We start from the raw sequence: 15,694 nt of genomic DNA, 5'->3' as shown, positions 1-15,694 counted from the left end.
TTGTTATTGATTATCCTAAAACTTGCTGATTTAGGAAAAAGTTAATTAGAGCCTCAAAGAATACTTTCCTGGGGAATATTTTCCTTTTTATGACTTGCTAATCAGGTACTAGTATTTTGTTAAAGATCTGTTATTTTTAGAGGGGAGTATTGAGGTTCTGTTCATCCCACAGGTGCCAGGATGTGTCTAAAGATGGAGAGTTCTTTATTGTGCCATGGAGAGAAGAAGTCACCCTCAAGGGAAGGCAGGAAGTGTTTGCATTGGTGCCCACCATGAGGGTTTTGTCAGGGGAGGGGAGCTGTAAGTTGCAGTTGCGGTAGCCAACAGAGCAAAAACTGTCCAAGGGACAAGCTGAATCAGAATATCCCACTGTTGCCAACTCCCATGATTCTGTCACATGTTTATGATATTTGGAATTTTTCTTAGAGCCCCAGCTGCTGGAATCACAAGAATGCATGAGACCCTCAGCTTTCATTTAATAAAATTTAAATTTCTAGTTGTCATGGTTGTGGAGAAAACCTTAAAACAAAGCGAGGAAGCAAATAAAAAGAACCAACACATATCTTTTTGATTATGATTAAAAATTATGATTTTTAAACCAATGTTATGAGGTTTGAGACCTGACATGATAATTGAGTGCTTGGAGGTTTTCTGTAAATTGGGGTTGGGAATTTTTTGACAAAATGTTTTTGTCGGACAATGCTGATTCAAAAACAAAACTTCTCATGGAAATGTAACAGTTTTAATAAAAATTTAGTTAGGAAGGGTTTCAGGTCCAGGATAGAATTTCTGGTCAGAGACAGAGAAAGAAAGCCCAAAAAAGCCAATAGCACAGTGCTTCAGGCACTCAACTGGGATGCCAGACAGAGCAGGGACTTAAATTGGGGTCTCTCACATCCCAGGTGAGTGCCCTAACCACTGGGATACTGGCTATTCTGGGGATGTGCTTGTCAGTCTCTCTGTTTTTTCTACAAAAAAAATTCAAAAGGTCTCAGTTTTGTTCCAATACGTGATGAAAATAAATGTCAGATTCTTATACAGCAGGTGAGACTAGATGATCACAGTGGACCCTTCTGGCGTTGGAATTTCTGATTTTTTTTTTTTTATTAAATGGAATTCTTGTTTTCTTGCCAGACCTAGTTTTCAGTACTGATTTCTGTCACCCATACTACTAATACCCTTTGCCAGCACTATACAGTTTTAACGGCCTTCATCTGTACCGGCTAGCTGTAGGCCCTTCCATTTGAGGGGGAAGGTTTTGGGCTCTTCCATCGACAGAGGGCCTGCACTTTGTATTACACCTGCTTCAGTTAGCATAATCAAAGGCTGAATCTAGCCCTGTCTGTGGGTGTATAAGGCTTCTTTAAAAATATATCAAGGAATAGAAAGATATCGATAGACAGGTGTAGTAAACTGTGTGACAGTGAAAGAAATCGCCTGCATCCTTATAATAAAATGTACGTTTGGCTGACCATCAAGGTTATTTCTCGTGCTGCATCATTCTAGAGGTGCCATACACTAAATCAAAAGCTCATCACCTGCAGTTATAAAAAGCTATTTTTGTGTTTCAGATCAACTGGTGACCAAATGGCCCTGTTAACAATTCATGTAAACTCAGCAAAGTGTGAGTTTCCTTAGCAAAGACATAAATTACATGCCATTAGTGTTCAGCAAGTGGTGTTTGACTGAATCTCTCATTCCATTACAATTGTTGGTGGAAACTGAAAGAATTTCATTTTCTTACTACTGCTATGAGTTGAGAACAACAAATTCTTAAATTAGTTCTGAAATAAAAAAATATGACAACAAAACATTAGACATGGAAATGTATCAATATTGCATCCTGTAGTATGATGGACCTTCAGTTACAGTAGTTATGATACTTCGGAGTGATAGGGTGATGTGCAACTTCAAAACTAATAGTGTTCCAAATACTGTTGTGCTTTTAAATCTTGGAGTTGTTTGACTCATGCCATTTTTCCTTTAGAAGTCAGTCTATTTTTATTATTTAATATTGATAGTTCGTTATATATTAGTTATATTCCCACATTCCAATATACTTAACTAAACCAAAATGTAATTTTAAGATATACTAGAAAAGCTAGTAAAGTGAAAGACAGTTTAAACCACAACAGATTTTAAATTATGTATATCAGCAGAGGCAGATATATGTAAAAAACAAAAGACGCTTATAAAAATGAGTTATATAATACTCCACTACAGTAAGACTTTACAATAAGCACTTCCAATTAATAGGGAAAGTAGATCATTTATCAGAAAGATTTTCCCAATACATTTACATTTCCAAGTATTGTTCTCTTTTTGGTCAGTACAAAGTAAAACAATTTTTAGTTTAACCGAAAGTGTTCCTGATGTAAGAATTTGTGTATGAAATTATTTAAAATTATACTCCTAGCTCAAGCAGAGTGATGGTGGTAGTTGTTTTTTTTTTAAACCTAAAACACAGTACACTGTTTCAGTTATATTGTTAAACTAACCTGTCAGTATCAGGTACTTTGATATAAGGTGCACAGAATAGGTGCAAGACAAAAATAATTGCATGTTAAGTACACTTTTGAGATAGGGTAGCAGTTGTACATATTAAAAATGGGTTCAACTTTTAACTTAAAGCAAGGATTCAACCCCTTTGTTTTGTATGAAAATATAGTGTAATTTATAGCACAATCTATGAGTAAAGATTCAGTTCCCTATGGATTTTCAACGGAATCGTTATTTAATTTATGAGTTAATTGAAACTGATTTAAAAATGGGACCTTTAAATGTCCTGTATCTGACTTTTTTTTTTAACCTCCATTTACTAAAAAGTGTCTGGCTTTCTATCTTTCAAACTTTTCATATTACAACAACTCATTGTCAGCTATCATTAAATGTACATTTGAATGAATTAGGTTGTGATTAAAAAAGTTATTAATGATTGTTTGTTCATATCCTTTCCATTATATTACCAACATTCCCCTATTCAAAATGTCTTCACAGTATAATGTGAAACCTTAATCACAGTTGCAGGAACATAAGAAAATATTTAGAATTGATATGGGTTTGTGCGGGAAGCATGAACTCATAATTAGGGTCTTGCAACGGAGATTAATGTGCTGCCTGTAGTGTGATTCCTTATCAGTTAGAAGCAGAAGGAAGTTCCTTATGATAACACAGAGTCTGTTACTATCAGTGTAAATGTGCTCTGCGGGCATTGGTGTACAGTTAAGAAGCATCCCATAACTTGGCATTTCTCTGCTTCTTAGGTTTTGCATTGGGAAGAAGGGCGATCTCACACTTAACCAACCTAAATCCCTTTTAAATAAAGATTTTGTTTATGGAATAACATTATACCTCTCTACAGTATATTTAAAAGAGAATAAAGTATTACTCTATTGCAATAGTAGAAATAAGAAATTTGCCTTCCCTTCACCATCTTTATTGAGGCAAATTTATCATTTCTAATTCAATTTATTTTTCCTTAACCTAAAGTTCATATTCTGGAACCAGAGTATTCCAATGCAAACAGAATTTGTAAACCTTCAATGTATTTTCCACACATATAATACCAATGCTTCCTGCAATTATGTAAAAAGAATCTAGGCTTGTTAAAAACAAAATCCAGGAAAAGCTAATATATTTTAATCATAGTGGTACGGTTTTGTGAGATGACTTGTAGAGTTCCATGAAAATTGTCAGACACAGGTTTGCCCTTTCACAGTCAAACTCCTACTCCCCGCCACCCCAGTCAAACCTAGATGCTCCATCACTCTTTTGTTGAGGAAAAAAATTCAGTACAAATATTTCCAATTTGTACTCTCTTAAATTATATGGAACATTACCAAGCTATATTCTCTTTTCTCATGAAAACCTTTCCAAGTACACAACTGAAATCTTGCTCAATTGATTTAGTATCCAATGCCTCTCCTTTCCCTAGCTTCATAAGAAATTATGTGTTTTCTTACCTGAAAGTTCATTCTCTTCAATTGATCCAATGGAAAAATTAGCTGGACTGATTGAAGGACTGGAAGTAAAGCTTGCATATCCAATGGATGAGTTGATTTCAAAATAATCATGGCTGTGATTTAGTCGGTGAAATTCCAGAGAAGATACTATTGATGTTCTCTGTTTGGGCTGAAAAAAATAAGAGTTCAAAGTGTAATTAATGTAACCCCAGACATTAGATTATTTCCCGCATCTTCATTATTTGACATTCACCCCCACATAATTGGAGTTCATCTTTCTAAAAATGTTATTTAGCCAAAGACAAGACAAGCTGTGGTGATCTAGATCCAACTTTTTCTCCAAAATCTGAACAGCAGTTTTGGATACTTGTCACCTTAATCACACAATACATTTTTGCTTAGGAACATAACATGCTTCTACAGGTTTACCTATATGCATTGTAATCTTTTTTTAAAACACAGAGGTGTACTCCTTTCAGCAGCTAGATAGCTGGCTCCGAACTTTTGCTCTGCAAAACATTTAGATCTATCTTACTGATGTCTAGAAACTAGCAAACCAGTAATAATAGTAAATAAATTCCACTCAGCATGGTCAGGCAGCCCCTCTGATATTTATTCATACAGGCAAGGCTGATCTTAATTAGTCAAAGACTCTCAAAGATCTAATAGCTTATTTAGAACTAAAGAGACAATGCCAGCTTAAAAGCCATATATTGGAAACACTCATTCCTTCACCTATTTTCATAATACTCTATATTATTAAAACTGAAAGTACAAAAATGGTTAGCCTCTCAACATGCCAGGGTAGCACAGCATATGTAGAGATCATCTGAAGAAAAGAATCTGCTCCTGGTGAGGGCCAGTAGCAGATGATTATCCCTAGGAAACAATGGCTCTTCCTGAGGGCATGTAGCTACTCAGACCCCTTGCTCAGCACAAAATGCTAAAGTACAATCTAGCCCAATGAAGTAATTTTCACTTTTGTTTATGGCCCATTTTATTTTGAGGTTATTAATATTGAAATGTTTGTATTACAAAAACAGAAAACCGAATGTATTTTGCAAAAAAACAACTGTTTTCATTGGAATGTTTAAAAAAAATATCTTGAAACGTAATTTGGCTCAGGTTTTGTAAAAGTTTTCTTGTTCAGTAGCAAAATTTTGGGCATAATATTAATTAACTGTGTCCTGTTAAAACTGAAAAAGTTGTGTAGGTAAAGACAGGCACCCAGTAGGGACTCGTTTGCAGTCTTTGGAGGGAAATTAACTTCTTTAATAATCCAAAAAATAATGTATGGCTTGCAAGGCTCATTCCTAGGATTACTAATTGCCGTGAAGACTCCCGCATCAAACAGCTTTAAGTAAGAGGTACTGGTATGGGTCTTAGCCAAACTACTGATCTGGACAAAAATACAACAAAAGTGCACCATTTATTTTTGCTAAAATAAGATTCACCAGTGACATAATTATGTTTAAAAGGGATATGTTAAAAGAAGGTTTCTCATCCATCAGATAAATATTCTTGCCCCATGTCCAACCAGGGGTTGATCTGGGGGCCTTGCAGTAGGTCAGTTTCTTCTGTTGAGAGAAGCTGATGTCATGGAGTTATGTCAGGTGTAATTGGTTTATTCACAGGATATACAGAACTCTAGTTACTCTTAAACTGAGACAGGTCCAACCCCACATAGGCAGCTCTGGAAACTCCAACACAGTCACCCTGAGCAGCCACATCCATCTTTGTTCTTCCAGGCCTCTAGTCATCCTCCTAGCTGCCATGGAACCTTCCCCTCCTGGCTGTCCTATATCAGTTGCCAGTCAGAAGAGTAGCAGCAGATTCACCACACTGCCACCAGCTAGCCTGTTACTGCTCAGCTGATTTACCAAGTATTAGTCTAGAAGAACATACACTACAGTGGCTTTTCTTTGAAGGTTTCAGCGCAAACCTCATGCACAAATCTTTGAAAAACTATTCTGTTAATTTCAAAGGGATGGGTGCATGCACTTAAGTGTTTTGCTCAATTAAGTCTCCAGGACTTACCTGATAAGAAGTGATCTCTTGCTGATCCTAGTATTTGTCCTCATCCTAAATTCCACACACACTGATACTAAGGGCCCACGATCATTAATCCCAATTGGCAAGGAAGTGTCTGGGGAAGGGGAGAGGGGGATATTACAGTAGGCCAGAAGGGTTCCCTTTTGGTCACATTATACAACTGTTGGGGAAGGATAGGCACAGCCGCATGGCAGGGAACCACAGGTGATGCTTTCCTGGTTTTAGGAAACACTTTTTGCTGCTTTAAATAACTATTTAATAATAAATTTGATTATTTTCATAAGGTGGCCTACCCTGCAGCTGGATAGTAACTATAGCCTCAGTAGTCACTCTGGAGGTGCTTTCACCCTACTATGGCAAAGATGCCTGAGCACTTAGATCTAAACTAGGAGCCTTTCAGTACAGCCACACAAAGGACTGATTTTCAGAACTCCTTCAATATTCCTGTGCACGCAGAACATCCACCTAACATACTAACAGATGGGTAAGCAGGTACCATTCCTACTCTGCTTTGAATATAGTCTACACACACACAGCTCAAGTTTACCCTCTTCCTGGGCTTTGACATTATTCTTTAAATCAACTAAACCTAAACATAACAAGATTTGTTTCTAATCCTAGGGTTCTTCTGCAGAACCTTCTCTATCTCAGCCTCTAATTCCCTTTTCCCTAGAGAGGCAGGCAGGCAGTCTAATTCTGTTATCTACTGATTGGAGCTAACAAGAACCACCTGCCAGCATGCAGCAATTAGTATAGTTATGCACGGTTCTAGCACCTAAACATTAGTGGCACAATAGAGGATTCTTATCCAGGGTCCTAGAAAACGTCAAGCTATTACAATCTGCTAATAGTTCATTAATATATGCTAATTGTGGCTAGAAGCACAAATCTACCAAGTATAAAGTTAAGTCACAGCAGAAGTACTGAGAATGAAAATTGACAGGGTAGCCTAATCAGGGCCGCTCAGAGGGGGGGGGCAAGTGGGGCAATATGCCCCAGGCCCCGGGCCCCGCAGGGGCCCCCACGAGAGTTTTTCAGGGGCCCTGGAGCAGGGTCCTTCACTCGCTCCGAGGCCCCGGAAAACTCTCGCAGGGCCCGGGCCCCCGGAGCTTCTTCCGCTCCGGGTCTTCGGTGGCAATTTGGCGGCGGGGGGGTCCTTCCGCTTCGGAACCCACTGCTGAAGTGTCCCGAAGACTCGCGGTGGGGGGTCCTTCTGCCCCAGGACCCGCTGCTGAAGTGCTGGGTCTTCGGTGGTAATTTGGCGGCGGGGGGGTCCTTCCGCTCCGGGACCTGCTGCCAATGGGTCCCGAAAACCTGCGGCGGGGGGTCCTTCCACCCCGGGACCCGCTGCCGAAGTGCCTGAGCCTAATCTGCTGCTATTAAGAACTGCCAAAATTTTGATTTATCAGAAAACTGAAGGCCTATAAGGTCCTCTGTAATATTTCTCTGCAGGAGCTTAGGATCAAAATATTGGAGTTATGAGGCATGGTCTCAGGGGAAAGGCTGAATAACACAGTCCATAGGACTTCCCTGAATTAGTTCCTGTGTGAACTAAAGCATATCTTTTAAAAGAAGTATTTTTTCATTTATAAATTGCTAGTGGTGGAGAAACAATGAAAGTCTAGACACCCCTTTTCATATGTACCACATCACAATCTTGATTAGACATCAGTCCAAAATGAAACAATGTCATTGCAAGTCAATTTTCTGTAGCTTTTTGATCCAAAACATTTCACATGCTAAAAAATAGTAACACAGAACAACTACAAATTCAGATATCTAACTTGGCTCTCCCTTCTCAGTTTAGAGCCATCTATAGGTTTATGATCCCTTGGAAGAGGCAAATATACTAGGCATAATGGTTTCTCAACTCATCTATTTAAATAGCAGTCTCATATTTCCTTGCATTATAAAAAGATGTGCATTTTGTATGATGAAAAATAGAGAAAAGTAGATTGCAAACCTTGCCATTTAAATACAAAGTAAATAATCATAAAATGAAATTTTTGCTCATGAAAGGTGCAGAATTACCACAGAAGCTAGAGAATACCCCTGTTTACCCAAAGAACAGGTACAACATAGACAGTGATGGTTCAGGCTTCACACCTGTGCCTTCCCATGAACCTCAATTTTGACCTGGAAGCTTCAACATGCCTGTTTCATTCTCAGCATAATTACTGAGATTAGCAGCAACAGAGTGCGAGCTGTGTATTAATTGTACATCTGCTTATTAGGATCTGGACTGAGAGCATCAAATAGTCATCAGATGGCAACAACTTTTAGTCACTACTGAACTGGGTTTGAGTCAAACTAGTAATCTAGAGCTGAAAAGACTTGATTGTCCTATTACCAGTCTTCCAAGATAACTAGTTCTTCAAACATCAAAATAAATGAACAAGTAGAAGAAACACTGTCTTTTTAATTATCTACATTAATGTTTTCATAGCTATGGATATTACAATTTCATATAACTTTATCTCAAATTATAAATATGACTAAAATTAAAGATAAAAAAGCAGCAAGTTTCAGCATTCATACTGATAATCATGATTTTTTTGCCTTCTAATATCTTAATTCAGAGCAGCAGGCAGTAATTATACTGTATTTAGCAGCAAATATGTCCCAAGGAGCTACAAGAGAGACTTCATAACATCATGGGAATTTAAAAAATGAAAGAAGGATAAATAAATGTTTGCATTACTTTAACCATAAATTATTCTCTACTATAAGGGCGATAAACTCAAACTAAATTTATTTAATTTTATTGCTAATCAAAAGATTCCTAGTGAGTTCTCAGAGTAGCAGCCATGTTAGTCTGTATCCGCAAAAGGAACAGGAGTACTTGTGGCACCTGTTTCTACTAAAGAGATTCTGAATTGATACAATGTGACCTCCTGCATGCTGCTCAGTCAGCTGGTCCACACTTCCTCAGGATGGCCTGACAGTGTGTTAGCGTACTTCCTTGGACATCTGCAAGTTATTGACACACACAACGATGGCACAGCTGCCATTGTCCCTTTGTGTATTTTTGTGTGCATTGTGTATCCACGGTGCTTTCTTCTCTTGTGCATTCATAGTGCCTCTTCTCTTTGTTATCCTACCTCCTCTTCCTGACTCCTCTGCTGTGTCAGTAATCAGCCTGTGCTGTTCTTCCCTCCTCCCCTGCTTTATCTCAGACCTAGGGCTGGCTCCGATTGAAGGACCTGCTGTCTAAGTGCTGCCAAAGAGGAAGCGAGGCACTGAAGGACCCTTCGCCGAATTGCCGCCACAGACCCTGATGTGCCACCCCAACAACGGATGGAGTACCGCCCCTTTCTATTGGCCGCCCCAGGCGCCTGCTTCCTTCGCTGGTGCCGGCCCTGCTCAGACCACCACTTTGCTTGACACAAGTGGTTGGGAGTGAAGGAGGGTACGAATGATGCTTCTCTCCTCCTCCTTGGCCCCCAGTTCTCATTTCTTAATTTCAGCCAGCGAGCAGCAATGCGTTCTGAGGTGCAACCTACTGCCAGGTACCTGGCAACCCAATGAGCTCAGCTGGGCCCAATAAACACTAAGTGACTGTGCTCCCCAGTTGGTCAGAAGAGCCAACAGATCATCATTTAAACCATATAGCAACAGCAGCACACTGGCTGCGCTATGTATTCCACGTTTATATCTGTACTAGGCCTGCTTCCTGGCTGGCCCTTGTTCTGATTCTTGCTAGTTCTGCTCCAGCCCTAGTTCCTGCCTATGTCTGAACTCCTGGCTCTGACCACTGGCTTGCCTCCTGGCTATGCCTTTGGCTCTTCCTTTTGGTGCTGTTCTGACCACTAAGATAGACTCCTGGCTCCAACCACTACGTTGTACTATCTATACCTCTGGCGACACCCACTTTGTTCTTACGCACTAAAGCTGTTGCATTTTTGTGGGTATTGGTTCCTTTGTAAAGGATGGGATTAGGATTAACAGTGGATCTTTAGCCCCTGAGATTACGGAAAGTGCCATATTCACAAACTTTATATGCACTATACTCACTGAAAAATGTTTATTGAATTATTCATTGAGGCTTTTACATATTCTGTGATCCACAGTTCAACCATTTACCTATAAGAAGCCTGATCGTCAAGTATCAGACTTCAAAGAGTTGAGGATGCTCAGTACCGCACAAGCTTGGGCCTATATACTGTAAATAGAGATATGAATAACTCTGACTATGTACACATTGAATTAGAAAACTAAAACTACAGGATAGCTCCGGAGAGGCAATTCAGCTTCAGCAAGAGAAAAGTATTATTTAGAAGCAATATTCTCTAAACAGATCACTACTAATAGTGAGGATTACTGACTTGCTTAAACTTAGATACGTGCTTAAATTCCTTGCTGAACCAAGGACACATCAAAGCAGCTTGTTTTCTTTTTTCATCACTACTGTGTATTGAACAGATGTTTTTTATTTTCATATTTGCTCAGTTCTAATTAAAATCATCTAATTGGAATAATGTTTTGTAATGAGTTGTCAAAAGATAAGGTCTATTACAATATGCACAATTAATAATATTTTAGTTAATGGTGTTAAGTAGGCACTGAGTATCTAAACAAGGATTTCTAAATATTCTGCTCTGGAGATATTATCAGCCTTCTCCCCACTAATTGTATTATAAAGTGTACTTTTATTTCTAAATACGTATGACTCGTATACATATTTTTGGAATACCATGGAAGGGTTTTTTTGTTTTACTTGCAATCATATGTATGCAAATTGTTAGCTTTTTAAATAGACATTAATAGCATACCTGTTATTTCTTTTTTGACTATTTCAGAAAGCGTTCTTGCTTTCATTATTACTAGGATAAGGAAGGTTTTGAACTATTCCCAGTAGATTTGGGAAAACACTTTAGGTTTAAAAATAATTCCACATAAACATATACGACTGTTTGAGAATCAGGAACAAAGGCTATGTCTACAGCAATTAAACACTCATGATTGGCCTGGGTCAGCTGACTCGGGCTCTGGAGCTGTAAAATTGCAGTGTAGATGTTTAGGTTTGGGTTGGAGCTCGATCTTTGGGACCCTGTGAGGGGAAGGTTCCAGAGCCCAGGCTCCTGCCTGAGCTGAATGTGACACTGCAATTTTTAGCCCCGCAAGCCCAAGTCAGCTGAACTGGGCCAGCCGTGGGTCTTTTATTCCAGTGGAGATGTAACCTAAATCCATGCCTAGGCTTTGGGTCTATCATGCAAGGTGCTAAGTACCTTGACTTTAATGGGAATCTCACAGAACTTGGCCCTTTGTGGGTATCTTTCTTTCTTTCTTGTGATATGAAATGCCATGAAAATGGGTCTTCTGGCAGTAGAGTATTTCCACACGTGCAGTGCTGTTCCACTGGATATTTCACAAAGCTTTCTTATCTGTTCCCTGCTATTCTGTTATGATTTTTGGTCAATCTCTTAAAGGAAGTTGAAATCAGTGGAGATGAGTAATGCTGAGGATGGGATGACCAGCCTGCAGCAACAGAGCAGTATCTAACAAATTATGCTCTTCTTCTTCTTTTTTTTTAAAGTACAAGAAACATGCAAAAAATTTAAATTTAAACACCAGTTTTCTCTGAAGCAGCTTTGCCTGCAAGTAATCCTGACTCAATGTCAGACAAATAGAAAAAAAATCACAGCTAGATTACACATTTACTAGGAATTTTTGAGGTGCTGGGAGATAATGACATTGATCTTTGTGGTTTATCTGTTAATAAAATTGTTAATAAGATGGCTGCTAACATCTCAAAAAATATTTCAATTTCAGTTTGGACCTCTAAGCTATACTGTAACACAGATTAATGATAATTGCTGCATCTTAAAAATGACTTGCTACATACTGATGGAAAAGCATGGTAAGTCATTTTCAAGAATACATGGTAATATGTGCAGTGTCATAAAGCATGATCAAGTCCTTAGTCTTTAGCCATATTTTTTGAGGGAAAATGGTCTTCTGGGATCCTAATGTCTCCTTTGCTTACCCATGGCCATTTTTAAAGACCTTTCTACAGCATGCTTGTGTGAGTGGGGAAGAATCTCTCACATCTACCTGTAAAACATTTGGATCCAATTTCCTCTGCAAATGTAAATCAGTGCCACTCATTGTGTCAGCCAGAGAGGCTCTACAATGATTGAAATAATTTTTTCTCTCCTCTAAAGAGCTAAACTACCTCCACTTTGCTCTTAGCCCTGCCAGCTGTGACGGACCATGTCTGGCACTCAGACTTGTTCACCATATGCTGCTAGTGTATGAGATTACCATTCTTTTAAAGACAGCACTTCCAAAATCAGTGGAACAGATGTTAAAAAGAATTCTTCTAGGTGGTCATTTGGGAGTTGAGCAATATAAACAGCAAGTGTGATAGGAAGGCCATTTTAGCCAGTTATATTCAGATGGATAAAAAAACCCTGCATCCAAATGTGACCTATCACAAATACTGAAATTTATTCCACCCTTCCATCCCCCTCAAAAAAAACCCCACTCATTGAATACCAGATCACTTATGACAATGTCAAGGAACTGTCTTGTTCACATAAAATGAAATGAGCATTTATTCATGGAAGATGATGAGACATTTTTTAAATAGTCCACACTTTGGACACCAGAAACCAAAACTGCAGTTAGCCACGTGAAACCCATCTTAGCAAGACGTGAAGGGGAAAAAGCAGTCAATACATTATATTAATAAATGAAGAAGTTTAAAAGGTTTCTCTGAGAGTTCAGAATTGAAATTCATGATTATTGCCCAAGACTCCACAAATAAATGGCTAGGACAAAAAAAAAAGTTCACAAAAGGAGATGCTGAGATGGTTGCTCCTTACGTCTGTGTCTTGGAACATTATAGAGACATCATTACAAGAGAATGTGGCTCACCTAGGGTATGTCTACATGGCATTAAAAAACCCGCAGCTGGCTAGTGCTGACTCAAGCTCCCAATGCTTGAGCTGCAGGGTCCCAGAGCTTCGGCTGTGGTACAATCCTGGAAGCCTACATTGCACTTAAATAGCCCTGTGGCCAGGTGTGCCGCCAGCTTTTTTGCCACCCTAGGCAGCGGAAGGTCCAGCCCCTGAAATGCCGCCGCTGACAGAGGCGGCAGAAGGTCCGGCCGCCGCGGTCACTGCCCCCCAAATGTTAGTGCTCTAGGCGACCGCCTAGGTCGCTTAATGGGTTGAGCCGTCCCTGCCCGTGGCCCAAGCCCCAATAACCTGGGAGTCAACTGGCTAGCCGTAGGTGTCTAACTGCAGTGTAGACATACCTCTATTCAAATGCTGATTAACAAGTAACTTGCTGTAAATCCAGAGTACTTTGTTCAGTGTGCGGACTAATGCACATAAGACTTTACATATGGGCTTAGTCTCATTTAGGTTTCTGTCAGACTACAATTTAAAGGTATATCAATCTAACTAACACCTTCTTCAGCTCTAGTGCAGACAAGGCAAGATGTACTTTAGCACATGGTAAGTGGTCAAAATGAAGCTCAAAAGGGACTCTAGAGTTTTAGAAGGTGTTACTTATAAAGCTAGCTTTCACAATCTAACAACACCCCTTTAAATCATAGTCTAAACAGAGCCTCTTTACACCACTCTGCCAATATTAGAAAGTCTTAAAGTGGGCATAAATGTAATTTACGACCATTTTAAGGGGCTCTTACACTGCCAGAGAAGTGTAAGGGGGGCTCAGTGTAAACGAGCTCCTATCACTCTAACAAAACCGAAGTTGAAAATAAAAGAAGAAGGGGTTCAAATAAAATCAAGCACACAAAATGAAAAGCTATGTTATGGCAGTTTCCAAAAGTGGGACTTTGTTCATTTACAGAATCACCCTGATAGTGTTTGGAAACCAGCAATTATTTATGAAACACACAAATATGAAACATTCATATTCAAAACTCTGATGTCACATGGCATTTTATACAAAATGTTTCCAATTATTCCATTCAGCACAAAGGACTCCAGACTGAGAGGAACACTCCAGAGTGACAGCTTGGTGTTTCATAGAAGCATAACTCATGAACGGGAGCTGTACTTCCTTTTCCAGGCTAAAGTTTAATAATCAAAGTAATTCTTGATGGAGTTAGACCATGGCAGAATTTGTCTGAATAAGATGAAAAAAAATCACAGCTCTCACCTTTGCTCAGTCATATGCTGAATTTCATACCATTTTTCTGTTTGTTTGTATGTAACATGATAACTTTGAATCAATTTCAAAGAATGTTCTAGACATCAATGGGCATAAGCCTATTGATTATGGTGAAAACTGGAAAACCAGAAAAGCTTGATTCAGAGGAAAATCAGGGCCTCCACAGCGCTTGCGTCTGCAGGCAAAGGAATCCATGGGGTGCTATCTTCTGCTGCCTACACATATCAGAGGCAGCTTCTTAACTTTCTGCGTAGGGAGGCTGTCTGTAGCCTGGAGTCTAACAGACATAAAAGAGCCTTAAAGGGGGCAATTTTAGAGGGAATGGAGGACTTGGGAAGGCAGTGGAATATGAAGGAAGTGAGTATCCAGAAGGGATTTGGTGGGGAGGTGCAAAGTGGGGTCCTAGAAGACAGAGGAGGATGTATGCCTTTGCAAAAGGACAAAGCAGCTCTGAGTGCAGGGGCTGGGGCAGCTCAATAGCCCAAAACAGCCAGAGAGCTTTACATTCTGGCACTCGCTGCCCCATCCAGTCACTCCCCTGGTATGTCCCTATGCTGGATAGAGAAGAGGAAATAAGTGGCCTAGCAGTTTAAGTCCACTCTTGTGCTGGGGCTGTTCCCTGCAGGCTATTTCTGTTCCCCTTAAAACCTCTCTACTCTGTCAGAATGGTGTAAAGGGGCCCTAGCAGGGAACAAAATATACTCCTAAAATGAATTAATCTGCGTGTATTATATATTATCATTATTGTTTATTTGTATTATGATAGTGCGTAGAGGCCAACCAAGATCAGGGCCCCATTGTACTAAGCACACACTGTAGAGTCAGAGTAATAGTCCCTGCTCAAACCAGCTTGAATCTTCAGAGACAAGACAGACAAAGAGCAGGGGAAAGGGAGTAAACATATAATCAGAATTAACATAACTAACATAATGTTAGTTCCACAATTTCTTTTTGAAAAATTCGTAGGGTAGGATTTTGTTGGGAGGAGATTAGCTAAATGGAAAGACAAAGGAAGGGTGAGGGGACATAGCACATAGGGATCTAATGGAGATAGGGGAAAGAAAAGAGAAGGGGGAGCTGAGAGCTGTAACAGATCCATCTCCACGTGGATTTGGCACAGAGGCAGATACATAAATACACGCTGACCAATAGGTTACATACTTCCTACTACTGAAGTGTTCTACATAGCAAAAAGGGTGGCTAAATGTCATGTTAAAGTTATTTTGACTGTCCATTCTAACAAGAATGGTGAAGTTCTGACCATAATCCCTTTTCTTCTGCAGTAGGATGAGAGCAGTGCTGATACCATATACATTGAGATTGTGCAAATGGCTCTGATTTAAATCCAAACAACTCCTCCCCTGAGTCCCCATGAACTCTATTCAAGATGAACTAGCACAAGAACACCACCATTCAGTGTTCTGGGTCCATCTGTTGGCAATATCATGATGAAAACAGATTTTTAAATGCTATTTTCAATGAACTATCACACAACAACTTGTTCCAACAATATTTCCAGTGCCTGTCTGCCTGCC

General features: G+C 39.5%; 1 protein-coding gene across 6 annotated transcripts in view; it reads right to left on the bottom strand.

Annotated features, from left to right (window-relative positions):
- Nucleotides 1-15,694, bottom strand: part of ANKS1B (ankyrin repeat and sterile alpha motif domain containing 1B) — a 753,186-nt gene that overhangs the window by 437,859 nt on the left and 299,633 nt on the right. For all 6 annotated transcript variants that reach the window (XM_039494857.1, XM_039494866.1, XM_039494872.1 and 3 more), the window contains one exon: nt 3,963-4,131. In XM_039494857.1, the coding sequence (XP_039350791.1) occupies nt 3,963-4,131 (169 nt within the window). The remainder of the gene's footprint in view (nt 1-3,962; nt 4,132-15,694) is intronic.

Source organism: Mauremys reevesii, linkage group 1, assembly GCF_016161935.1.
Source record: "Mauremys reevesii isolate NIE-2019 linkage group 1, ASM1616193v1, whole genome shotgun sequence".
Classification (NCBI taxonomy): domain Eukaryota; kingdom Metazoa; phylum Chordata; order Testudines; family Geoemydidae; genus Mauremys; species Mauremys reevesii.
This window is presented reverse-complemented; position numbering and strand designations above follow the sequence as displayed.